Genomic DNA, 27114 nt, shown 5'->3' with positions numbered 1-27114 from the left:
TAAAAGTTATGAAAGATTAAACTTGTTCATTTTATTATTATTATTATTTATTTATTTTCTTTCCCTATCCTTTCTTTCACTCTTTCTGTTCTCCTCACTTTCGTCGTGTTTTTATTTATTTTTTATTTTACTATTATTACTTTTTTTCCCCTTCCTTTTACCTCTCTCTCTCTCTTTCTCTCTCTCTTTCTCTCTCTCTTCCTCTCTCTCTCTTTCTTTTCTTTTCTTTTCTCTTTCTATTTTCATGCCTCTGGGCTTCAGTTGGCTGTGGCATCTCAGCTCCTGCCCTGTGTGGTTTAGTTTAGTGGTTTGGTGGGTGTGCGGTGGGGCCGGGAACCTTGTACCTCCAACCTGTACCAGCTTAGCCCTGTTTTCTTGCCTCTGGCAGGTCCGGCACTACATGCCTTGCTTATTTTAATGCATCACTAGACGATATACACACATCTATTGTAAAATAAGTAAAGGAAAAAAAAAAAAAATGCATATGTATATCAGACACACACAGGGTAAGTGAGACGTGAGCATGGGGGCCTAGACTTTGCACTGGGCTGGTTCCACGCTGCACGTCACGCTTTTTCAATGCATCATACACTCAACAATACATATACATATGTAGGGTAAGCGTGGCATGTGAGTGGCGGCCGGGGGTGGGGCTTTGGGCCTTGTGCCCTGCAGCACCTCTCCTTGATGGCTTGTTTTTGGCATAATTTATGCCTTATGCATGGAGGGCCCAGAGGCAGCCTTACAATATCTTATTATTATTATTATTACTATTTCGTCATTACTATTACTAACATTATTATTATTATTATTATTATTACTATTTGTCCTCTTCCTGATTCCCCAACCACCCCGTCTCGGATGAATAAGTTTATTATTGTTATTGCTGCTACTATTACTGTTATTACTTATCACCTTCCTCATCCTCCATCCTCTAATTTTTGTTATTAATGCTAATATTACTATTATTATTATTATTATTATTACTGTTATCATTACTACAGTATTGTTTTTTTTTTTTTTTTTGCCATTGTCATGTCTGTTGTACTTTCTTTTATTTATATACTTCCACCCCCAACACCCAGTCACACTTACACAAACACACACACTCACACTCACTCACTCACTCACACAAATCATGTTGGCTGTCATGTATGTTTTGTTGACCTTGGTTATTTTGTATTTGATTTGTTACCTGTAAATAGTATGTTTGTTTGCATAATAAAAAAATTAAAAAAAAGCCGTGGGTTGCGTTTTTTTGGCCTACTTTTTATAATACTTTTATATACGCCCAAAGTGTATATAGACAAATAAAAATTAAAATAGATCCTTTTACTAATGTGTATTATACTTGGAATGTATCCCTGGCAACTTAAGAACGGAGAGGCGGTTGTAACATCACAAACAACGTGAGTTTCAGCATACATGTTAAGGCTTTTACACAGCAGAAATAAACATGACAACAGCCACTATAGATTATATAAAATAATAAACACACAATTACGATAGGATATGGTCTGTATGCGATTTTCTTGAGAGAATGTGTACATCTGAAATGCTAATTTCTGCAGTGATATAAAAGGCTATAAATAGCATATTTTAACAAAAGTAAACGACCAAATTCCACATGTGATCGTAAAAGGAAGTTATTACAAACACCCGAAGGTGGTTTGAAGTGAGTTTTGAGTAAAAGTGTACTAGTAATCTCATAAATTGTCTTATGAAGCATGATGCTAATGTTAGCTCTAATGCACATGCAGAACAGGTCCAATTATTCTTCATAATGCATTTTTGTTATAATACTTCACGTAAGGTTGCAAGAAATGTTTTGTTGTATTTATTTAGAAATAATTTTGATAATAGTTGGGTAAATGTATACTGGGATTGAAGCGATGTGGCTTGGTAAACATTTTATTGCCAGTATAAAAGCTGATAATGGCTGAATAAAAACAAAAGAATAATGATAAAAGAATAATAAGGATTATGTCTCATACCTGGTGGAAGTGTGAAAGATTCTGTTTCCTTAAACTAGTTTGTCATGCATTTCTTTTTCAAAACATTTACAGCTAAATCCTAGTATTTTAAATTTGCGATTAATCATGATTAATCACAGTCCATGACGCAATTAAACTTTTTAATCAATTGACAGCACTAATATATATAACCTAAACAAAACCCAAGTGCAAAGCTTATGCTTATGTTTTCCTGACTGTTAGTGCACATCAGGAAGTCTCCCAGGGCACTAATATTTTTTGTGGAACTTTTTTTAATGTTAAAAATAAATTTATTAAAAATATATATATATTTTTAGCATGACTAAATGAGACAATGAGAGAGCAGAGGTTGATTGAGATTGAGAGTGAGATTAAAGGAAAACAGTGAATGAAAGACTAAAATAATTCATATACAACATTTTCAAATTTCTGTTCTAAACACGTTGACTCGGTTTTTGTAGGCAAATCTAACATATCCAATATGTGTGTTTTGTTTTCATTTTTTCCCACTTCAGCAACAGAAGGCATTATTGAGTACATAATTAAAGATGGTGTTAACACAAGGTTAAGTTATATTCTGACAAAACACTGCAACATTAATAATAATAATAATAATAAGTTTTATTTATATAGCGCCTTTCCAGAGCTCAAGGACACTTTACAATAAACACCAGAAATGGGCATTACCACTTTTATAAACTTACATTACGGTGTTTGCTCGGTTTGAGACTATGTCCCAAGAGGATATCTGAGTCACAGAAGAAAATGTCTTATTATTTTAATACAGTAAGTAAGTAAGTAATACAGGTTTGAAAATGGGCCCTTTAAGAAATTACTAATGACTTTAACTTGATGCATGAATATGCAGCTTTAAAGGTGCCATAGAATGCATTGATACAATATTTTAAATTGTTCTCTGATATCTACATAGAAGATATGTGGCTTAGGTAAGGGCAAAAATTGCTGGCGGAGGAGGAATTTCCGTGTCTTCATGAAACTCCCTGTAAATCGCCAGCCCCCAAACAACACAGAATTGTGGATAAAGATACAACGATCATCCTCTCGCAGATCTTGAACCTTTCTTAATAATATATATAAATATATATAAATATAATATTCTAATATAAATAAATTTATAGAAGAGGCAATAATACAATTTCTTTTTTCTTTGCTTTAAAAAGGGAGGTACTCTTCAACCTATTCTGTTTAAAGACTTGAATGAGTCTGAAACTGACTGAGGGACTGATTAAAAGGGATTGCTGTTCTCATCCTGGTATACACCTGTGGCAACTGTTTAAGATTTGCTATAATTTTTTATAGGAATCTTCTGGGTTTAACTTTGTGTTTTCTGTAGATTTTTGGTTTATGTCTTTATCTATTGTTTCTCTTAATTGTAGAGGGTTACGTAACATTGTAAAGAGGAAAGCCATTTTTTTGAAACGCTTCAATACAGATTTTTGTTTTTTACAAAAGTGCCACTCTGATATTCAAGATGTACATTTTTGGAGGTCGCAATGGGGACTAGATTTATGGTTAGCTCACGGCACTACTCATTCTGCTGGGGTTTGTATCTTGAAAAATCGATTTAAAGGGAAAATATTAAGTTCTGAGTGTGATATGACTGGACACTACATTTTACTTGCCCTTGAAATTTTTAATTCAAAAATTTAATTCATTAATTGTTATTAATGTATATGGTTTCAACTTACAAAGAGAAAATAATGCCTTTTTTGACAGTTTAGGTGATCGGGTGACTCGTATGTTAGCCATATATCCTAACTCTTCTCTAATGTTTGGAGGTGATTTCAATGTCGTCCTGGACAACAGGTTTGATAGATGGCCTCCTCAGGCTGGAAATCTAAGTCCTGATTATGTAATTACGTTTATGGAGAAATTTTTCTTTAATTGATACATGGAGAAAATCTCATCCAACACAAGAATGCTTTACTTGGAGCAATAATTCTTTATCTAGTCAGTCCAGGATTGATTATTGGCTTACATCTAAGGATTTAGATAACATTGTCACTGATATAATACCATCCCCATTCTCGGATCACAAGGCTATTTCAATAAGTATTCCCTTTACATCTTCTGTAAATTTAACTCAAAAGTCTGGATACTAGAAATTAAATAATTTAGTACTTCAACATAACAAAGTAATCACTGGCATAGAAAAAATTATTTTGACTTATTGGAATAAAGCAAAAATTGAAAAAAAAAAATATTGTAGCAATTGTGAACTTCTCAAATTTGAAGTAGGAAAAAGTAAGTTTTTTTTAGGAAGTACTGTAGCGAGTTTGCAAAAAAGAGGAAAGCTGAAGAAGATAAAATTTTATTTAAAATATCTACTTTATTATCTAAAAGTGTAGAAGAATTATCAGAATTCGATAAAGCAGAGCTCACTGAACAGAAACTTAAGCTAGAGGAGATTTACAAACAAAAGGCTGAAGAAGCTTTTATAAGGTCTCGAAGGAAATGGCTTGAAGAGGGCGAAAAGAGCTCTACTTATTTTTTTAGACTTGAGAGGCAACAAGCTGAAAAATAATCATATTGAAAAATTGAGGATTAAAGGTAATATTGTGGAGGACCCTAAAATTATTGCAAATTTTTGTTTGAGTTTTATAGTAATTTGTATACTTCTAATTTCTGTCAACAATCTACAACTGAGTTTTTGGAGTCCTTACATAATATGAAGCAGATTAGTAATGAAAAGTTCAATATATATGAAGCCCCTCTTAGTTTAAAAGAAATTACTGATGCAATTAATAAATTTGCAAAGATTTCAACGAAACTTCTTTCACGTTGTCATTATGGGGTATTGTTTGTAGAATTTTGAGGAAAATAATTAATTTAATCCATTTTGGAATAAGGCTGTAACAACAAAATGTAGAAAGTGCATTTCCGAATGCACTGTAATGATAGACTGTGGATATGCTTAGGTTATATATGGTAATATAGTGAGTAGCTCATACCTGTTGTGACGTGCAGCTAGTACAGGGAATTTGGGGTCAGAAGGAGTCATTAAAAGGAACTGCAGCACAGAGTGAATGAACGGAAACAGAGAACACCTGTATCGCCTCGTCTAAATATATATCCTAACATTACAGCTGCTGTGTGGTGGCTTGTTACTGTGACCCGTAGTGCAGCGCTGCAGAGAGATTTGTTGGGCTTCCTTCAAGTGCACACACTTGTGTGTGTGATCAAGTCGCATCGCAGTGAATTAATAGCGCATGTTTGTGTGAATGTCTGGTGAGTGAACGTGTGTTTGTATTGTGGCGGGGGTGAGGAATCACACACGACAATGAGACTGTTTTGAAGTCAAGAAAACCCCGGAGGGTGGATTTATTTGTGTCAAATGGTGAGTTCGGGGTGCGGTGCTCCGTGCAGTGTTCCAACTCAATCCTTTCGTGCTTCTGAAGTGGTGGATCGGTGCAGTGCTCTGTGGTTCGGTGGGGACCGGTCACATGCTGTCTTCTGTTTGAAGAGGAGAGAGAGAACAACATTATGCGGGAGGCTTCCGTGGAACTCACCAGAGTGTGCGTGAAGTGTGGCTTAAAAAGGGTGGCTTCTGATGAGCTCCAGGTGTGACCGGTCTGCCGCTGATGCGGGGTGCAGGTGTGCACCGTTTGTTGCCAGGGCGACGCTGATGACGGCTCGGGACACGTGTCACACTTGTTGTCCTGGTGTTCCTACACAACGGGGAAGAAGGGGTGGGTGGGAGTTGAACCCTGACAGACCTGCGAAAGCTGCCCAGCCACGGGAGAGTCCGTCTGCGTTGGCGTTGGCCGTTCCCGCTCGATGTTGTACGTCGAAGTGGAAGTCCTGGAGCGCCAGGAACCACCGCATCACTCGGGCGTTTGTATCTTTAGCCCGGGCCATCCACTGGAGGGGAGCGTGGTCTGTGAGGAGGGTGAACTTCCGGCCCAGGAGGTAATATCGGAGCTCCAGGACTGCCCACTTAACGGCCAACGCTTCTCTCTCGACCGTGGCGTAGCGACGTTCAGCGGGGGTCAGCTTCCGGCTGATGTAGACCACCGGGTGTTCCTCGCCGTCAACTACCTGGGAGACGGCTCCCAACCCGGTGTCGGACGCGTCCGTCTGTAACAGGAAGGGGCAGCTGAAATCTGGGGCCCGTAGGATGGGCTCGGTCGTGAGTGCCTCCTTCACTCGCTTGAACGCTTGGTCCATCCCCTGGCTCCAAATGATCTTCTCGGGCTGCCCCTTCCGGATCAGGTCTGTCAGGGGAGCAGCTAAGGAGGAGAAGTTAGGGATAAAACAGCGGTAATACCCTGCCAACCCCAAAAAGGCTCGTACCTGAGTTTTGGTTGTAGGCACCGGTGCTGAGAGGATAGCCGCCACCTTCTTTTCCTGGGGTCGGACGATACCCCTTCCCACCTGGAAACCCAGGTACTTGGCGTCGTAAAGGGCAAGGTGGCACTTCCGGGGGTTGGCAGTCAGTCCAGCCCGACGAAGTTCCATGAGCACCCTCCGCAACCGTTCGAGGTGTTCCTCCCAGCTCTCCGCATGAATGATGACATCGTCCAGATAGGCTGCCGCGTAAGCCTGGTGGGGCCGTAGTAGGACATCCATTAGACGTTGGAACGTGGCGGGGGCCCCGTGTAGGCCGAAGGGGAGAATCCGGTACTGCCAGTGGCCACTGGGGGTCGAAAAGGCGGTCTTGGGTTTGGCGCTTTCGGTCAGCGGGACCTGCCAGTATCCCTTTGTGAGGTCGAGAGTGGAGATGAACCGGGCTCTCCCCAGGCGATCAATTAACTCATCTACGTGGGGCATGGGGTAGCTGTCAAATTCTGATACCTCATTCAAGCGTCGAAAGTCATTGCAGAAGCGGAGGGTGCCATCCGGCTTCGGGACCATAACGACAGGGCTGGACCAAGGGCTCCGGGATGGTTCAATTACCCCTAACTTCAACATCTCCTGTATCTCGTCCTCAATTGCGTGTCGCCGAGCCTCTGGGACACGGTAGGGCCGCTGCCTCACGATGGTCCCCGTCGGGACGCGGATGTCGTGCTGGAGGACGTTGGTCCGCCCGGGCAGTGGTGAGAACACATCAGAGAACTGACTGACCAGATGTTGAAGCTGCGTCTTCTGGGCAGCCGAGAGATGGGGGTTGAGGTCCACAACCACGGGATCCGAGGTGGCAAGGGCCGACAGCTGAGCCCGGTTTCCGACCCATCGTTTCAAGAGGTTAACGTGGTAAAGTTGTTCCTCCCGTCGGCGGCCGGGCTGGCGAACCCGGTAGGTGACTGGCCCGATTCGTTCAGTAACGGTGTACGGCCCCTGCCCCAATATATAATAATACCCCAAGCGGCTGTGGGTATTAAGACCATCACATGATCCCCGGGCTGGAACTCCCGTGGTTGGGCTGCCCGGTTGTAGAGACGTTGCTGAGCTTGTTGGGCCTTGGTGAGGTGTTCCCGGACTAACGGCATCACTCTGTCTATCCTCTCCCTCATGTCGCGGACATGCTCGATGGTGGAGCGGAAGGCGGCCGGCTGTTGCTCCCATGCCTCCCTCGCGATGTCCAGGAGCCCTCGAGGTTGGCGACCGAATAGTAGCTCGAAGGGGGTAAAACCAGTGGAGGCATTGGTGGTATTCTGTACTCCGAGGTGGCCGGCCATCGGGTGGGCGTGGGCTAGCTCCATTACCACCTCCGTCTTGGCTTTTGGGACTACTAGTAGTGACTTTTCCTCCCCCCTCCGCTGCGCGACACAGTAAAGCAGGCCATTTTGGATGCGAAATTGGGGGATCGGGTGCGGTGCTGGCAGGACCTCTTTCCCCTCAATCGCTCGCACTTGCGCCCAACAGTGTTTTAGACGGTCAATCCCCGTGTTGCTCTTTTGCGAATGACCCCCCTCCCGTTACCTGCTGGAACACATCATAGTACAGGTTAGTATTTTGAGAGGGGGACTCACCGTCTCGGGCGCTGTCAGATGCCAGCAACACGGGGCAACGGCGGAGACTGCGTCTGGGTTTCCGGTGACGGCGGTTCCCGGCAGGGCTGACAGGCTGGCTGGCGGCTAGGGAGCGGTCGAAACCCGGCCAGTCTCTCCCGAGGAGGACTGGGATGGGCAGGTCCTTAATAATCCCCACTTCCACGGGCCAGGTTCCCTGGGCCGCCGAGATGTTGACCCGCCGAGCGGGCACCTGCCGCGTGTCCCCATGGACGCAGGTTACGGATAGGAGGGCCTTGGATTCGGCCCGCGGGGGCAGGACGGCCGGGTGTATAAGGCTTACGGTGCTGCCTGAGTCCAAGAGGGCGGGGAATGGGCGTCCATTAATCCGTACCTCCGTCTGTGGGCCGGAAAAGGGTGGTTCCTGGTGCAGGGTGCAGCCTGTCAGCCAAGCCCTGTTTGGAGAGCGAGGGGGTTCGGTGGGCATGGGCTCATCCTGGGGGCCGGGAACCGCTGGCCTGTTTACCGGTCGCGGGGTGCCCTCCGGTGTGCGTCGCTCCTGGACCACCCTCCGGGGAAAAGGCGTCACTCGCTCCCCCGCCTCTCGATGAAGGGTGGCATCCGCCAGTTCGATGGCCTCGACGACTTCCCGATGGTCAGGGGTTGCGCATCCCAGCGGCTTGTCAAGGGGACGGGTAGCGCCGGAGAAGCCTGTCCACGACGACCCTCTCAGCCACTTGACTGGCCGTGAGGTTCCCGACGAGGAGCCAATGTCGGGCCAGTCGCGAGAGTTCGGCCGCCTGGGCGCGGACCGGTAGGCGGGGCTTATACTCCCAGTCCTGGAAGAGTTGGGCCGCACAGATCAGGGACAGACCCACCCTGGCTAAGATCTCCTGCCTTAAGTCTTCATATGAGTCGACCTTCTCCGGGGTAACGTGAAGTAAGCTCGCTGTGCCTCGCCGGTCAAAAGGGGAGCGATGATTCGGGCCCATTCCTCCGGCGGCCAATCTTCCCGGAGCGCGACGGCCTCGAACATTTGTAGGAAGTGTTCCGGGTCGTCGTGGACAGTCATTTTAGGGAGGAGTTGGGTCGCCCGCACTCGGGGATCGGGAGCGGGATACGCTGGGCGGCGGCGAACGGAGCTCGGCGAGTCCTCGCCTGTCTCGCCTTGTCGAGAGGCCACGTGCTCCATTATTTGTTGCTGGCGGATGCTCACCTCCGTGAGATGTTTGAGGAGTTCTTCCATGCACCGTTTGTTGCCAGGGCGACGCTGATGACGGCTCGGGACAAGGTGTCACAGTATGTTAAGATTAGTTGATGTTGTATTTTTCTTTTTTTTCTTTTTTATTGATTGGTTTACTTGTATTTTTGGTATTTTGTCTTGTTCATTGCGCTCGAGTACTGTGCGTGGTTATTGCCACCTTTGATTATCTGTTGTCAATTCCCTTATAACCAACCAGGGCTATTATCTGCTGGGAGGGTTTACTTTATTGGTTTATTTATGTTTGTTTGTTATTGTGTGGATTGTAGTTTTGGTTATTCATTCTGAGTGGGGGTAATTTTATTTGTTTCACAGATTAGTATGAAAGTGTGAATTTTGAGGTTGTTGTTTGAATTGAATTTATTTGGGTTTATTGTTTATGTTTTGTTGTTTTTTTTCTCTCCCTTCCCAAATGCTGAATTACCCCATGGGGCATTGCTATTGACCAGTTAAAATGATACTATTACAGGTGGCCACTTGATGGTATCAGGAAGTTACTCATGGGATTAGTTGCATTTTGATGAATAAATAGATCAACTGATTCTGTTATATCCACAGATGCAGTGAAGGTATGACATAAAATTACATAATTTACAACACACCTGTGTAAATATCAAACACATGGTAAATACATGTATGTCATACATACATATACAGTGGGTACGGAAAGTATTCAGACCCCCTTCAATTTTTCACTCTTTTTTATATTGCAGCCATTTGCTAAAATCATTTAAGTTAATTTTTTGTTCCTCAATGTACACACAGCACCCCATATTGACAGAAAAACACAAAATTGTTGACATGTTTGCAGATTTATTAAAAAAGAAAAACTGAAATATCACATGGTCCTAAGTATTCAGACCCTTTGCTCAGTATTTAGTAGAAGCACCCTTTTGATCTAATACAGCCATGAGTCTTTTTGGGAAAGATGCAACAAGTTTTTCACACCTGGATTTGGGGATCCTCTGCCATTCCTCCTTGCAGATCCTCTCCAGTTTTGTCAGGTTGGATGGTAAACGTTGGTGGACAGCCATTTTTAGGTCTCTCCAGAGATGCTCAATTGGGTTTAAGTCAGGGCTCTGGCTGGGCCATTCAAGAACAGTCACGGAGTTGTTGTGAAGCCACTCCTTCATTATTTTAGCTGTGTGCTTAGGGTCATTGTCTTGTTGGAAGGTAAACCTTCGGCCCAGTCTGAGGTCCTGAGCACTCTGGAGAAGGTTTTCATCCAGGATATTCCTGTACTTGGCCGCATTCATCTTTCCCTCGATTGCAACCAGTCGTCCTGTCCCTGCAGCTGAAAAACACCCCCACAGCATGATGCTGCCACCACCATGCTTCACTGTTGGGACTGTATTGGACAGGTGATGAGCAGTGCCTGATTTTCTCCACACATACCGCTTAGAATTAAGGTCAAAAAGTTCTATCTTGGTCTCATCAGACCAGAGAATCTTATTCAGGTGTTTTTTAGCAAACTCCATGCGGGCTTTCATGTGTCTTGCACTGAGGAGAGGCTTCCGTCGGGCCACTCTGCCATAAAGCCCCGACTGGTGGAGGGCTGCAGTGATGGTTGACTTTCTACAACTTTCTCCCATCTCCCGACAGCATCTCTGGAGCTCAGCCACAGTGATCTTTGGGTTCTTCTTTACCTCTCTCACCAAGGCTCTTCTCCCCTGATAGCTCAGTTTGGCCGGACGGCCAGCTCTAGGAAGGGTTCTGGTCGTCCAAAACGTCTTCCATTTAAGGATTATGGAGGCCACTGTGCTCTTAGGAACCTTAAGTGCAGCAGAATTTTTTTTGTAACCTTGGCCAGATCTGTGCCTTGCCACAATTCTGTCTCTGAGCTCTTCAGGCAGTTCCTTTGACCTCATGATTCTCATTTGCTCTGACATGCACTGTGAGCTGTAAGGTCTTATATAGACAGGTGTGTGGCTTTCCTAATCAAGACCAATCAGTATAATCAAACACAGCAGGACTCAAATGAAGGTGTAGAACCATCTCAAGGATGATCAGAAGAAATGGACAGCACCTGAGTTAAATATATGAGTGTCACAGCAAAGGGTCTGAATACTTAGGACCATGTGATATTTCAGTTTTTCTTTTTTAATAAATCTGCAAAAATGTCAACAACAAAGACCTAAAAATGGCTGTGCACCAACGTTTACCATCCAACCTGACAGAACTGGAGAGGATCTGCAAGGAGGAATGGCAGAGGATCCCCAAATCCAGGTGTGAAAAACTTGTTGCATCTTTCCCAAAAAGACTCATGGCTGTATTAGATCAAAAGGGTGCTACTAAATACTGAGCAAAGGGTCTGAATACTTAGGACCATGTGATATTTCAGTTTTTCTTTTTTAATAAATCTGCAAAAATGTCAACAATTCTGTGTTTTTCTGTCAATATGGGGTGCTGTGTGTACATTAATGAGGAAAAAAAATGAACTTAAATGATTTTAGCAAATGGCTGCAATATAACAAAGAGTGAACAATTTAATGGGGTCTGAATACTTTCCTTACTCACTGTATATGGACAATTTTGTGATAGATAGGATTCGTTTTATGGAACTTCTCATTAATTTCTGTGGTTTCCACCACACAACTCAAAAATTCAGTAGTGTTAAGGCTGTTATGTGATAGATTATCAAGGCACATGTGAACCAAGATAAGTTTAAATGTGATCTGAGGGTGGGTTGCACCAACAAGGATTAAATTAAGCAAAGTTTAGAGCTAAGGTTTTGTTGATCTGGGTTTTATTTTAAATTGAGTTGTGTTGCACCACTTAATTTTAAACTTAGATTAACAAATCAGGGATTAGAATTCTAACCTGCGATTAAAACCTCCATCTACGATTAATTTTCTCCGCCATGATGGATTCGTCATGTAATTAAACAGCAACAATGGTAATATTTATTATCCTCTTTCTCTGATAAGTTGCTTTTGTCGATAAAGGAAATAAACTTGTAAAGGTCCGCCGTAAACCGCTAACGTTACATAAATACCGTTGATTAAAAGACTGATCAAACAAGCAATGACAACTTTGAGGCAGTGCATACGGATTTCATAATCTTGGAAATATATTTAAAGTATCAATTAATGGAGAAGGCTATAGTTTATGACAAACAACCGAGATAAGAGAAAACAACTGCCATGATTCGCGAGTACCTCCGCTCGTGACAGCAGCACACTGTCCATTTGATCGCCGTCCAGCACGCATATAGTGCGGCCGCGATCCTACCCAGCTAACATAAGACCAGCAGGCCACTGGCGGCCCACTGGTGGCAAAGCCTGCAGCCCACCGGCGGACGCCACCCGCGGTTCACCGGCGTTTTGCTCATCGTTATTCCAGCAGACCACCAGCAGCAGCCACCGCTTTTCCGGCAGCGGTTCGCTGACGAGCCGCTGGTTTATAATTACTGTTTGCTGGAGGTCCACGGTCGGTCCGTGGTTCATAATCAGTTCGATTACGCTAACCAAAATATCCTTGCACACAATAATGGATCAAAAACAATGTACAATGGCAATTGAAAATTTATTTTCAGTGAACAGATTAAACATACAAATGCATTTACAGTATATGTATCAGATGGTTTTATCCAATGTGACTTTCAAATAGAAGCATTCAGTTCACATATGTCCAGAGGTGTAAAATACTTGAGTAATTTTACTTGATTACTTTACTTAAGTATTATTTTGGGGGATTTGTACTTTATTCAAGTACAATTTAAACTGACTACTTGTACTTTTACTTGATTACATTTCTGAAGAAAAAACAGTACTTTTTACTCCTTACAATTTTATTTAATCTTGAAAAGTACATTACATTTTTATTTTATCTTATGCACATTAAATATGGTAAACGGAAGCTCAAACGTGCGTGCCTGATGTGAGAACCAATGATCATTGTTTTCATGCATCAAGCACACATATTTCTACTTCACTTATGACTTTCATCAGGTAAATGTCTGGCTTCAAAAGTTCACCATCAAATCCGAGGAAGCATATTGAGGTAGCAAAGTTGCATTTTCCCAAAAAAATGTTTATTCATTATTTGTTCTGTTTTGATAGAGCCATTAGCTGTGTAATATATTAGCTGAATGCACAAGATTGAGTGCAAATAAAATCAGTGATGAGAATTTAAATACCATTAATATTTTTGTGGAAATATTTTCTTAATTAATTAAAACTCTCCAAAAGTGTTTAAATAAGCATTGTTTGTTAAATTAATTATAATTCATGTTTAGTGATGTTCTCACCAGGTAGTGGATAAGTTGTATTTATAATATGTCATTATACGACGCATTGAGTAGGAATCAGGACTGTCAATGTTTTTTTAAATCTTAATAATTACATGATTTGCTCATTAATTAATCTAAATAGTAACAAATAATTATTTATCAATATTTGCTGAAAAAAAAAAAAAAAACTCTAAAAGCCCCAAATAAATAATTAAAAGATCAATAACACAAAAATGTGGCCTTTCAAAACGTTAATGTTGTATGTTGTAATTCTATGACTCTCCTCATTAATTCAACACATTCTAGTATTCTGTGTGGAATATGTTTCTAGCCTCTGCATCACATCTTGCTCTTCAAAGGGATACTTCACCCAAAAATGAAAATTCTCTCATCATTTACTCACCCTCATGTCATCCCAGATGTTTAAGACTTTCTTTCTTAAGATGAACACAAGCAAAGATTTTTAGTCCAGATAATACAAAACAGAATCACTTCAGAACCCACACAAAGTGAACACGGCGGTCAAGTTTAAAATATTAGTATTTGTATCCTTCTTACATATAACTATCATTTCACTTAAGAGGACACTGATTCATTAACAGGGGTTGCATGCGTTACTATCATATTCACTTTGTGTAGTTTTTGAAGTGTCATTTTTGGATGTCCCATACAAGTGATTTTTTTTTTCTAAAACTCTTATTTTGTGTTCATCTGATAAATGAAAGTCACTGTACTTCAGCATTGGGTAAAAGAGCATTATAATCTCCTTTGTGGTAGAGAAAGCTGCTTGCATGTAGGCTACGGGAAACAGCAAAGATGTTGAATTAAACATACAAACAATCAGCGTTTCCACATGTTTATACTGGCCCCGATAATCAAAACTTCTACTTAGCGCTTGCTCCATTTCTGCAAATCAGTTTTTGTAAATGAATGACTTAATCCACATATGACCACCTGCTGGTGAGCTGGAGATCATGCATCGGTGCTCTACTGCTATTCCTGCGGTTCCCGGATGCGCAACGCTGAATTTTCTGCCGAATTTTAACCACTGAATTTGTGGCAGCAAATTTGGAAAGTGAAATAAAGTGACCAAAATTTGCCTGTCGAATATTATACATCGTATTTTTAAACAGATTGAATATTTTGGAAGTGAATTCTGGAAGGTGAATATGAATTGTTGAATTTTTAATTATGAAAATGTGTGTGAAATATTTTGAATTGAAATATTCACAGCTTAAATAAACAATTGTGTTAAATTTCAGGACCTAAAAATGCAAGCCCTGGAAATACAAGGCATTAAAATGCAAGCACTGTTAATGGCAATGCATCTTTTTTTTTTATTTGTGGAATTCAGCATGCTTTGTTTCAAAAACTGTCATTATTCTGCTTCCATATAACTGGCCACTTACTTTCATGTATTTCGGGAGAAATAGGTGAATTTACTGATGTTAATCCGACAGATCCACACGGCAGTGTCCAGCGCATATTATCAACATGCCTGCATGACACGTCGCTATGGAAATAATAAAATTATTAGTATAGATTATTTAATTATTTAATATTGCGCTTCTGTATAATTACCACTGTCCATTGATATAATATATCATGAAATAAAATAAAATAAAATAAAATAAACTGTAGGCTACTCTTGGGGGCCCTCTGGTGGCCACGGGGGCCCTAAGCAGCCGCTTAGTTCACTTATGCATTGGGTACGTCACTATGCCCTTTGCATCATGGGAATTTTCTGTGACGTCAGACCCCACATAGAGAGACTTACTGTATTTTTTAATTTCTGCATACTACTATATTTACTGTAATACGGCCTCTTTGGCACCATTCTATTGAGGTTGTTTTATTTTCCTCATTTCTTACATTTGGATTGACACGATTTGCCCTGGTTCTACAACGCAGTAGTGATGGAAATTTTGATTCTTTCAAGAGATTCGTTCATTTTCAGTTCGTTCACCAAAATGATTCGTTCAGATTCATTTACTGATTCGTTCAGTGACCATTTCTTCATATTACATAAATACACCAGCATGTGGCGAAAAAGAGTGTATTATGTGTTATTATGTCTTAAATCAATGAACGTACTGTATTTACTTGTTACAAAAAACTGATTTGGCTTTATTAAAATGTGTGCCTAATCTACTCATAAAATAAATGAATAAGTCTAAATAAATGGTTCAGATGACCAAAACATAAGGTTTTCTTGCATAATTGACATTTTTAATAGTTTGGTCAGACTTTTACACATTCATAAATCTGGGATTATGTTAAACGTGTCGTGGAGTTATGTTCTGTATGTTAAATATGAATATATAAACAAATGTGCACAGTATGCACTTGCATCTGCTTTCTGCTGATTACTGAACGAGACTGACTCAAATGACCGACCTGCCCGGTACACATTCGTTCACGAACTACAAGTACCAGTTCGTTTAATTCATTCACGAACGCGATCTCTCTCTCATTCAGACTCAAAACAGCGACTCGGTCATTGATGGGCGTGTTCGTTCAGTAACAACCCTTCGTGAATGAAAAAAAAAAAAACAGTTGTTGAATGATATGGCGAGCTCAGCTCGTGTAGTTTGGCATATTTGCAGCAAAGAAAGAAATTTACACTTTACCATTGTAATGAAAACTGAACCAGGTGTTTTAGACTTTAGTTTTTTTTGCACTTTGAACAATTCTCTCAAGATCTCTCTCGTTACTCGTTCAGTACTCTGTACAGTAGTAAATTGTAAATAAAAACAGGTAAATTGTTCAAAGTGCAAAATATACCACAAAACTAAGTCTAAAACACAGTAGTGGGTCAGTTTTCATTACAATGGTAATATGTAAATTTCTTTCTTTGCTGCAAATAATTTGCTGCTCAAGCCGAGCTCTACCTGTACGCCATCATTATTGTTCAACAACTGGTTCTTTACATTCACGAACGAGATGTACCAGATCATTCAACCCGTTCACGAACGAGGTCTCTCTCTCTCGTTCAGACCCTAAAGCAATTCGGTCAGTGAAGGGCGTATTCGTTCACTACATTCAACAAATCACATGCTCCGTCACATCTCATACTCGAATGCTATTGGCTCAAGGTTTAGTCAGTCTTTGACAGGATGAAACAGTACGCAGAACTAACAGCGCCACGCTGCTCTGAAGGGAGGGATTTCAGTGAACGAGAAATATGACTCAATGGATTACGTGAACGAGAACGATTCGTTCACCAAAAAGATTCGTTCAAAAAGAACGATTCGTTCACGAACGTAACATCACTACAACGCAGCAACAGCTTGGGACTCACTACCTTACACTGGATGTGTTACATCGCTTGCAGTGGCGGTTCTACATTGAATTACTCTCCCAGCGAGACCCCCACTGTCACTCACGACCAGAAGTCAAGACTAAACCAATTCACCTCCACATAATCGTTTTGTATTACCTATTTTTATTAGCCATTTCACACAATTCAGAAAAAAACAAAAACGTGCAAATTATAGGCCTGTGTTTTATTATTATGAATGAAATGTGCGTTATTTGGAAGAAAGTCAAGGTGTGACTGACTTTAGCCCACTTGTCCCACACTGTAAAAAAAATTCCGTAAAATTTACGGTAAAAAAACGGCAGCTGTGGTTGTCAGAATTCTACCGTAAAATATATGGTAGCAACATTTTATGTTTTTACATTTACAGTTAAATACCGTAATTTAATAATTATTGGGGTTGCCTCTGATCTCGCCATAGCTACAACATACCGTAACTTAATCCCCAGCCCATGTCACGCCACAATGGGAGTGCCAGGGAAGGATGCCCCCCCCTCCCCCCCTTATTTTACAGCATGCATTTGTGAAAAAGTGTATTCATATTTAATGTTACCAATGCTTTGTCAATGTTAAGATTCTTTTTAATATACTAATACAAATACTGCAGGCATTCTTTGAGTCTTTATTCCTTTATTAAAATTATGCAAAACAAAACAAAACAAAAATGTTTACTTTTATGAGCTGTCATGTATTTGCTCTCAATCCAGTGTTTTCTCTCAAAGGTGGCATTTAATGAATCCTCAATATAAAGAACACATCCATGTATTTCCATCTGTCCTCTGCACTCTGCACTCTGTTCTCAATGGCTGACTACGAGAACACAAGATATTTAAAAATTTTAATAAATTAAAGCTTTCTTGTCTGTGAGAAAATAACTGTAAAATTATGTCCAACCTAAACCACGGAGGTCATGCATCAAGGTTTCTGATGACAAGATGATGCACAACATGGTTTATGATCTTGATGATCTTTTATGTTGATCTATTTGCTGGGTGAAAAAAAAAAAAAAAAAAAAAACCCTCATTGCTGTTTTTGTTTGTAACTTAAATGTCCCCCATTCTTTAAGAATAATTTATATGAGTCTAAACAAAGATAACAATCCATTCATGCAGATCAGACAAAAAGACAAACTGTGTCATCATATAAATCACTATTTTAATCAGAGTAAATTCACTCTTTACCAGCAATTTATATTGAAATATATTTACAAAGTATCTTTAATGATGCAAAACATATTTTTTTCTTTCTCTGTAATCTTAAGGGTTCATCTCAAATAGCACTCTTCTTGGGCAGCCCATCAGCTCCCAACAAATGATGGTTTGGATCCTTCACCACACATGGCCCAGGACCAGCCTAAAAGCACATTATGCAGCAATTATGGTAAACAGGTCATACATAAAACACTTTTTCTCCTGAAACAGGATTCAATATAGGGTATAGTGTTAGCCTATATATTCTCCACTGATGAACCACTGATGTCACATGGCCGCATTTACACTGCATGGTTCAAGTGACCCAATTCCGATTTTTTTCCTCCCATGTGGCACAGATCGGATATGGCCCACGACCGTGTAAGCAGGGGAAAAAAATCACATGGATTCCGATATTCTCAGATCGGTTTCAGGCCTCATTCATATGTGGAAATCAGATATCAGAAATAATACGTGCATAAGCGGTCAGATCAGATATTCCCCTGTAAATGCGAATCCTACATCATTGAAAAGTGAGGTTTTTTTAAACATTTCGCGGTACAGATATACCTGTAACAAATGAAACATCTCTAGTTGAGTATTAATTTCGTTCGTTTGTGTTAAATAAAAGGCGATCTGATGCTGAAATGTGTTGCTTTTGAAATCACGCTGAGTGCTCGTTGCCGCTGTTGTCAGTTACGGCTCGTGCACGGACGAGCGCTTCAGTCCCGTTTGTTCCATTGAAACCACAAAATAAAATGCACACAAACATGTCCCTGCCTTTGATATAGAATCACTGATGAACACATTTGGTTTTAATTACTAAAAAAAAAAAAAAAAAAAAAAGATGTGGCATGCTTAACAATATCTACCACCTGAGTATTATTCTACTCGCAAGCTTTCTGCGGAGCTGCGTACATCACTTTTAAAAGAAATGTAAGCACGTCGTCCAAAACAATCGGATATAGTCACATAATCGGAATTGGTCATCAAGACCATTTTAACTATGTCCTTACTACGTTTCTGTGCCTTGACCATGATAGTACCCTTGCTGTCTATGGGGGTTCAGAGAGCTCTCGGATTTCATCAAACATATCTTAATTTGTGTTCCAAAGATGAACGAAGGTCTTACGGGTTTGGAATGACATAAGGGTGAGCAATTAATGACATAATTTTCATTTTTGGATGAACTATCCCTTTAATAAAGTACAGATTGCAGCCATTTTTAGACAGTTACCTCAGTGCTGATTATATAGCGTATACCCTTGGGCGTGGGATCCATATTAATGTCTCTCTTCAGGTCCTCAGAAAGGTCAGCTGAACACACAGGAAGACCTTTGACAAACCTGCAAATTAAAATTACTGAGCTTAGAGTTATGATCATAGCATGATGCACCTGTGCTATGTGAGAGCTGCAAACATTTTTTTAAATGAATACTAACATCATGCCTGATTTGTAACTTACTCTTCTCCGCTGATTTCTGGGGGAAAGAAATGACGGACCACCTGTACAAACTCTGGCAAGTGGTCTTGCAATGTGTAAATAACAGCATTAGGACCAGCATCAAAGGTATATGCCACCTGAAACAAGGAAAAAGGTGCAAATACGTCAGTTCACATATGTAAACATAATAGTATGCTATAATAATTAAGAATACAGATTCAATTAAATTCAGATACAATTCAATACAGATGCACCAATGTATCAGCTGCCAATATTTATGGGCCAATTTTTGATCAATTTGAAATCACTAGCATATCGGCTATGTAAGGGATAATCAACGGCTAGCTGTGCATTAAATGATTTGAATGCACGACGTGGAGGCGAAGAACCGGTTGCCTCTGCGAAGTGCATTCAAATCATTTAATGCACAGCTAGCCGTTGATTATCCCGTTTATGCCATGGTTATTTCCCAGCATTCACATATTAAAGATGTTAATAATATTTGCGCTGCAATATTTGACCGGAATGATAAAAATGACGGTTATTTTCGTCTCTATTACTATTCAACTCTAACTGTATGTTACTATGGTTACCAATGTTTATAGGAAGCGCATTAATATAGAACGTGATTAAACTGACCTGGAACTACCTGTGCGGTTCAACGAATTTAATCAACACCTGCCAGCCAATCAGAATCGAGTATTCAGACAAACCATGGCATAAAGCATGAAAAAGGCCAATATAACAAATTGTTATTAATTAACTGTATGAAGGCACTGATTTATATATAATTTCTGCTGCTAGGGGGTGGGTGTTATGACCAAAATCTTATTTCACAATAGGAGTAATTTTATTTCACGATAACAATATACCTCACAATATAGTTATTTTTGCTTTAAATAAGATCTTTATGATATCAAAATTTCATAAGTCTTGTCACCAGTGGCAATATCACAAAAAAACTAATAATAACCTAAATTTAAAAAAAACAAACAAAAAAACAAGCTCACTTAAGAAAAGTAAACAGTCAGCGATTAAATAAGAATAAGAAACTAATTACAAGCACTAGGACACAAAACTATGTAGAACAAATAAATAGAAATGCTACATACATTGTATAAAGTAATCAAATGTATAACAATACTGCACTGTGTACTGAAATTGTACTGTCTTCAACATAGCTTTAGTTTTTTTTTTTGAAAGTCAGATAAACTCCCTTTCCTCACACAACTCGGAAGAAAAGAAGTTTGTTTTCCCACAGGTTTAATGTCTGGGGTATGGAGTGAAACTACAAATAAACAAATGAACACATTAAATAATAACGTCCAGAAATGAACAAAACTACAGAAGCAAAACAACATTTACATTGATATAATATGATGTGATGCTTGGAAATACACACAGTCTTTTCTAATGTAAATACACAATACAGAGATTGGACACTAAAGTAGAATGTGGCTAATGTGATAGCTCAGTGAAAATGATTAATAATTCACTTTAATCTTAACAGTTTACATTTATATACATGTATAATGAACATTAATATCAATCAAATAATTACTTACAAACGATGCTGATGCAAGGTTAAAGATTATAGAAATATACAGCTATTAAAGAGAGCCATCGTTACCGCTGCCCGCATGGAGAACTCACTATTTACTGATTCACATGAACACCAGAAATCGCAATTTAAAGTAACATTAAACTTTCCACTAGATGGAGCTCTAAACCATTAATAAAGTGAATAGGAGAATTACTGTCATTAAAGAATTGTACTCAATAAACAATTGAATCTCTAATCAAATTAGACATTAAAAATGGAATCTGTTTAAAGTGAAGTGATGTGTGGCCAAGTATGGTGACCCATACTTGGAATTTGTGCTCTGCATTTAACCCATCCAAGTGCACACACACACACAGCAGTGAACACACACACACAGCAGTGAACACACACACACACCGTGAACACACACCCGGAGCAGCGGGCAGCCAATACCAAACTTGTTACAGCACACTCCCCGTCTGGCGTGGGTAACACGCCACTACCACAGGTAATTTAAACTGGCCTAGTCAAGTTTCTCAGGAGTGAGGAGAAGGATTGTCTTAGTGATAGGCCGTATGAAAACCGTAGGGCCTTCCTTTTTAAAGACCTTGACTTCTACCTTGCGGACTTTATTGTCCTTGCTTGGGAAGACTTGAGTGACATGTCCCATTGGCCATTCATTCCTTTTTTGTTGTTCATCCTTCAAGAGCACAATGCTTCCTGGTTCAACATTTAGTCATTTTGCAGACGCTTTTATCCAAAGCGACTTACAATTGGGGAATACATAAAGCGATTCATCTTGAAGAGGCAATCTGACAAACGAAGTGCTTGTAACACCAAATGTTCAAAAGAGTTCAAGGTCAGGCTTACTAGAGGACCACTTTCTTTTCGGTTGCAAAAGAGTTAGGTACTGCTTTTTCCATTTATCCCAGAGGTGTTGTACCCTGCGCCACTGTCGGTTGTGAAGATTTTTGACCCAATCACCAGCTGGGACAGGTGCACCTTCTGACCTTTTGGATTAAGAGTGCATTGGGTGTTAGTTGAAAGGATAATCTGGGTCAGTTGACACTGGGACAAGAGGTCTGGCATTAATTATAGCAGCAACTTATGCCATAAGAGTAGAGAGCATCTCATGTGGTAGAGCTGGAGGCCCAAGCTGTTGAAACATTGCATCCAGTATCCTCCTAGCAAGGTCAATCATCCTCTCCCAAGACCCACCCATGTGAGATGCATGGGGTGGGTTAAACTGCCAGACACAGTCTTGGTCCAAGAGAAACTTAACAGAGGTATTGTCAATGTTAGAGGAAATGTTGAGCTCCCTGCAAGCACTTTGTTCCTCTGTCTGAGTGGATGAGCTTCACAGGCACTCAAATAGCAAGAAAATGTTGCAAGGCATAAATCTAGATATATCTAATGATTCAATAAGCTCAATGTGTAAAGCTCTAACACTCAGACAGGTAAATATTACTGCCCACCTTTTGCTCTATGCATGACCACCTCTGGTTCGTCGTGCCACCATGGTCCATGGGCCGAAAACATCTAGTCCTACATTTGTAAATGGAGGATCAGTGGATACACGATCTGCTGGAAGATCAGAAATTTTTTGAATCTGTAGTGGTCTTCTGAGTTTCCGGCATGTTACACATTCATGAATGACACTGCAAACTTGCCTCTTGCCACCAACTATCCAATAGCCAGCATCTCACACAGCACTCTCTGTATAATGTTGTCCCTGGTGTTGCACTTTCTCATGGTGATGTTTGACTAAAAGTGAAACAATGCGATGTTTACCAGGGATGATCAGGGGCTTTCTTACATCAAGCCCGATCTGCGCTTCTGTTAATCGTCCTCCTACTCGTAGCAGGCCATCTACATCTATGAATGGGTCTAAGCCTTTGAGGGGGCTTTTCCTGGAGAGCTTATTTTCTGTTTCCAAGCTCTTTTAGCCCTTGCAACTTGATGTTTGTGTTGTAGAACCTGTATGGAACTGTCGAGATATATGAAGAAGACGTGCAATGGCACGAGTGCTGGAATTCCAAGTCGAGAACTTAGAGAAGCGTTGTGTTCCAAGACTCTTACTCATCAATGTAGTGTTCGATGTGGAGACTTCAGGACGTACCTTTGCATCTGAAGAAGGATTCACAAGCTTGTGTGTTCTCTTCATGTAGAGTCTGGAGGTTGTTCAGAAGAAACTTTGGTCCATAAAGCCAGTTGGTGTCTTGGAGATGAGCAGCAGTGACAGACCTTGTTGCAATGTCTGCTGGGTCATTCCGTGTCAACTCAACCAGAGGTCCCCGGCTAAAATTTTAGATTTTGATAATATTTATTCTGAAGAAAGATAAACATGTAGGAGACTGCACCAGACAGCCAGCTCTTTAAGATGAGTCTGCTTACAGACAGGAGGTTAAAGAGCTGGCTGCTTGGTGCAGTCTCTACAACCTGGAGCTCAACACGCTCAAAACAGTGGAGATGACCGTGGACTTCAAGAGAAACCCCCCTATACATGTTTATGTATGGGGTGATATATGCTGATCCACCATCTGATCTGAATACGGACTGGATCTGGGTGACTGCAGTGGCCATCTGATCTGGATACGGACCGTGTGGCTACATTCACCTCGGAATAAGAATGAAACAGACTAATATTAGCGTAGATGCCACTGAGAACAGTAAAGCACATTATAATTGTAGTAAAAACTTTAAACATTTACACATATTACCTGGAATGAAAACAATAAACTCCTAGTCTTGAAAGTACACACAGTATGTAGTTGCAGTGGAGCGGTCTGGTCACGTGCCAGTGTTTGGTGCCTTGGGAGAACTAACTGGTCAGCATCTGAAATCTTGCAACGATGACAAAGCACCAATGAAACCTTTGGCCACACCCTGAAGGAGAAAGAAAAGTACATTTTAAGTTCAAAAAAATGAAATGGTGCCTTTTAAATAATTTACAATGCATCAATATCAGTTAATTAAATTTGTGATGGAACAGAAGTTGCAACCTTTTTTGTTTTTTGCACAAATCCATTCCACAACCAATTGCACAACAAGGAGCATTGATGCTGACTGGATTTGTAATATAACATGTACATTTCATATTATAGGGCTAAGTTACCTCAAATAGCATAAAAATAATATCAAAATATAACGGTCCTGCCTGTTGTTGATAAATACCAGTGGTGACGTTTTACAAATTGATTGATCAGTTGTCCCAGTGTTTACTGAGCCTTCTTTCCCTGTGCAGGAACTCGTGTGCACAATCTAGTGATTCACTACCTAGAGAACTGACTGAGATGTGTTGAACGGCGATTCAGTTGTTCATTTTCTTTCGGAACGATGAACTCCTCTTCCGAAGTCCCTTCACAAGAACAGAAACGCCGTATAATGTTAATCCGCCCCATTTGAAAAGAGCGACACTTCACCATTGCTTGTTGTTAGTCACGTTTAATGTCATCGTTTTACTTCACGGGACAATTGCAAAAGTTTACACACACAAAAACCCATTCAAAACGCCCATATTAACTTCAAATGAGCGCATTTCTGTGGTTTACATTAAGTCATACGTTTCATAGATTTCGGTTAACGTAGTCGTATTAAGCATAATGGCTTATAAAAGAGAGAAAGAACGTGCAATCTCTTCATATCTTTTCACGTCACGGAAACACAAAAATATCATACAACACACCAAAATTAGCTAAAATTCATTATAGTAATACAGCTTTTGATATGAAGTGTTTTATGGATTTAAACAAGGTGAAAGACCACATTCCCTTCACTTAAATTTCCCTCAGACATATCATACAATGCTTATTCGATGTTTTTATACATGTTGTATGTTTGTGTATTTACAGTTTGTGTGTTTACACCTTTTAAATATACGTTTTGATAAATTCAGTCTAACGTTAAGTACAAATATTTATTCAGTGCCACAACTGACTTACCTGACGCCTGAACTTTTCTTTGGAAATAGAACTCATAAATCACTTTCTAAATGTCCACTCAAAAAATGATTTTCTCGTTAAATTTAGTCTAAAAAAATAACATTTATTTAGTGCAACTCACCTGACGTATGAACTTGACAAGATGGCAGCGCTGTTTCTCCCACGAAGTCACTCAGGCGCATGCACGTGCAGAATGATCCTAGTGTTGGCTGGATTTGTTTTTTTTTAGTTTAGTCAACATTTAGCATTCTGAATGTTGACTGGATTTGAAAATAACCATTCATTTCATGTTTTTATAATAAATTTGAGCAGACTTATTATAATATGTCTTCTCAAGCCCAAGGAATAAAATTAGTTCAACTTAAATATTTTTGCCCTTGCAACATTTTATTTGGATTTTTTACAGTGTGTATAACTCAAGAAGTCTTAAAGATATCGCAATATAATTTTAGATTCTAGTTCTTAATAAACCTTTCTTTTAGAATCTTTATTTTCAAGGCATCATGGTGACAGGCTGAAAGCTGCTGTTTTTATACAGAACATTTATAGTTAATAATAGTCTACTGGTGTTATACCTTCAGTCATTTTGAAATTGAATTACCTTGACTTCATTTTCCTCGTATTATTTCTGAACATATACAGTATGTATAAGACAAGTTTGTACAAGATGTAGTTTTAGTTCATGCATCTTTTTCGGCAAAGATATTTAAAGGGGTGGTTGATTGTTATTTCACTTTTTTTTTTACTTTAGTTAGTGTGTAATGTTGCTGTTTGAGCATAAACAATATCTGCAAAGTCACAATACTGAGAGTTCAATGCAAACGGAGATATTGTGTTTTAGAATTATGGCAGTTTAATGCCTACAAAAACGGCTAGTAGGGACTACAACAAGCTACTTCCCAGGTTCGTGACATCACAAACCCAAAAATTTACATAAACCCTGCCCCCGGGAACAAGCAACAAAGGGGGCGAGACCATGTTGCGTTGCTTTAGAGAAGAGGAAGAGTTGTCGCCATGCCGTCAAAACTAGGGGTGCACAAAAAAATCTATTCTTATATGAATCGTGATTCTGTCTTCTAACGATTCTAATGGATTCACAAGTTTCAAAATCAATGGTCTAAAGCAGCGGTTCTTAATCCTGTTCCTCGCGTCCCCCTGCTCTGCACACGCTCTGCTCTGCATCTCTCTCTCAGCTGATTCAGATCATCAGCTCGTCAGGTCCTTCAATGAACTGTGTTCCAATTATGCACTTTATGTGTATAGACAGACAGATATTTTTCACATAGCTACGAGAAGCGTTAAACATGGACGTGGTTGCTATGGTAGCGAGCAATACTTGCTGGCAAACACTTCTTACTGTTACAAAAATGCTACAACGCAATCATGTATTCTGCTGTATTAAAACCATATATTAAAAGCTAACATAAGCAGTAGCATTTACAAATAACAGCATATCAAAGTATGAGACAACAACAAACAAAGAAACATACATTCTGAAATGTCCCGCAAGAGCCGGGCTTGCACAGGTTCTGTGCGATCCTCTTCACTACTATTATCTGGGTCTCAATCGAGATCAAATTGATAAGCAATATTGACAATGTCATTGTTTACAATACAACCAGAGCGCATTCTGAGGTGAGGGGCATGACGTTTCTGAACGCGCACTATACGGTTTAGCGAATCACAACACACTGGGCCAGCTAACCAATCTGAGCCCATTGCGTATTTCTGAGAGAGGGGCTTCATTAAACCAAGAAATCATCAGATCATTCATCGGAGAAGGGACAGAGCGGTGTAGAATAAAGGTAAATTATGTGAAAATAATGCATTTTTTTAAAAAAGAAACATTAACACATGTTAGACTGCACCCCATAAACACAATCAAGCCTAGAAAAAAAATCAGTCAGTGATTTGTGATTTGTTTAACAGTTACATCATGTTGACAATTTCATGTGTGGTGCACTTGGAATAGAATTTTCTTTAACTAGAGGGTTAATAAAGAAAAAATCTACTTGAATCATGTCGTAGTTACATTTGTTGACTAGTTAAAAATTGGTAAAAAAAAATAGAGAATCGGTCAAACGTTCTGAAAAAAAAAAAAAAACGATTTTAATTTTATGCCATTTCGCCCAGCCGTAGGTCTACTTTTATTTGTGTATAGTCATAACAACAACAAAACAATGTGCTTTTGTAAAATAAAGAAAACAAACGGTGCATCTGAATCTGAATCTTGCGAATACTTGCCTCACAGACATGATAAATATATGTATCAGGGGCGT

The 27114-nt window shown here is 40.1% G+C and overlaps 2 protein-coding genes across 2 annotated transcripts in view; both read right to left on the bottom strand.

Annotated features, from left to right (window-relative positions):
- Positions 1-4965: 4965 nt before the first annotated feature.
- LOC131524068 (uncharacterized) lies at positions 4966-9152 on the bottom strand. Its single transcript, XM_058750809.1, has 3 exons — positions 8827-9152; positions 7928-8745; positions 4966-5468 (listed from the first exon to the last, which is right to left on the bottom strand). Exons 1-3 carry the CDS (start codon positions 9150-9152, stop codon positions 5455-5457), a joined length of 1158 nt encoding a protein of 385 aa, XP_058606792.1. The 3' UTR covers positions 4966-5454.
- An 8165-nt stretch (positions 9153-17317) lies between these two features.
- mvda (mevalonate (diphospho) decarboxylase a) overlaps positions 17318-27114 on the bottom strand; it is a 47800-nt gene continuing 38003 nt past the window's right edge. The window contains exons 8-10 of the mRNA XM_058752263.1: positions 19373-19488; positions 19145-19253; positions 17318-18070 (exon numbers count right to left, since the gene is read on the bottom strand). Coding sequence (XP_058608246.1) covers positions 17987-18070; positions 19145-19253; positions 19373-19488 — 309 coding nt within the window. The 3' untranslated portion in view covers positions 17318-17986. The remainder of the gene's footprint in view (positions 18071-19144; positions 19254-19372; positions 19489-27114) is intronic.

Source organism: Onychostoma macrolepis, chromosome 18 (genome assembly GCF_012432095.1).
Source record: "Onychostoma macrolepis isolate SWU-2019 chromosome 18, ASM1243209v1, whole genome shotgun sequence".
Classification (NCBI taxonomy): domain Eukaryota; kingdom Metazoa; phylum Chordata; class Actinopteri; order Cypriniformes; family Cyprinidae; genus Onychostoma; species Onychostoma macrolepis.
This window is presented reverse-complemented; position numbering and strand designations above follow the sequence as displayed.

What these genes read in the sequence shown, in the direction of transcription:
- LOC131524068 (XM_058750809.1), bottom strand. Translation starts at nt 9,152, where the DNA reads ATGGAAGAACTCCTCAAACATCTCACGGAGGTGAGCATCCGCCAGCAA. An exon ending in TTCACGTTACCCCGGAGAAG is followed by an intron (nt 8,746 to 8,826) that starts GTCGACTCATAT and finishes CAACTCTTCCAG; the next exon opens with GACTGGGAGTATAAGCCCCG.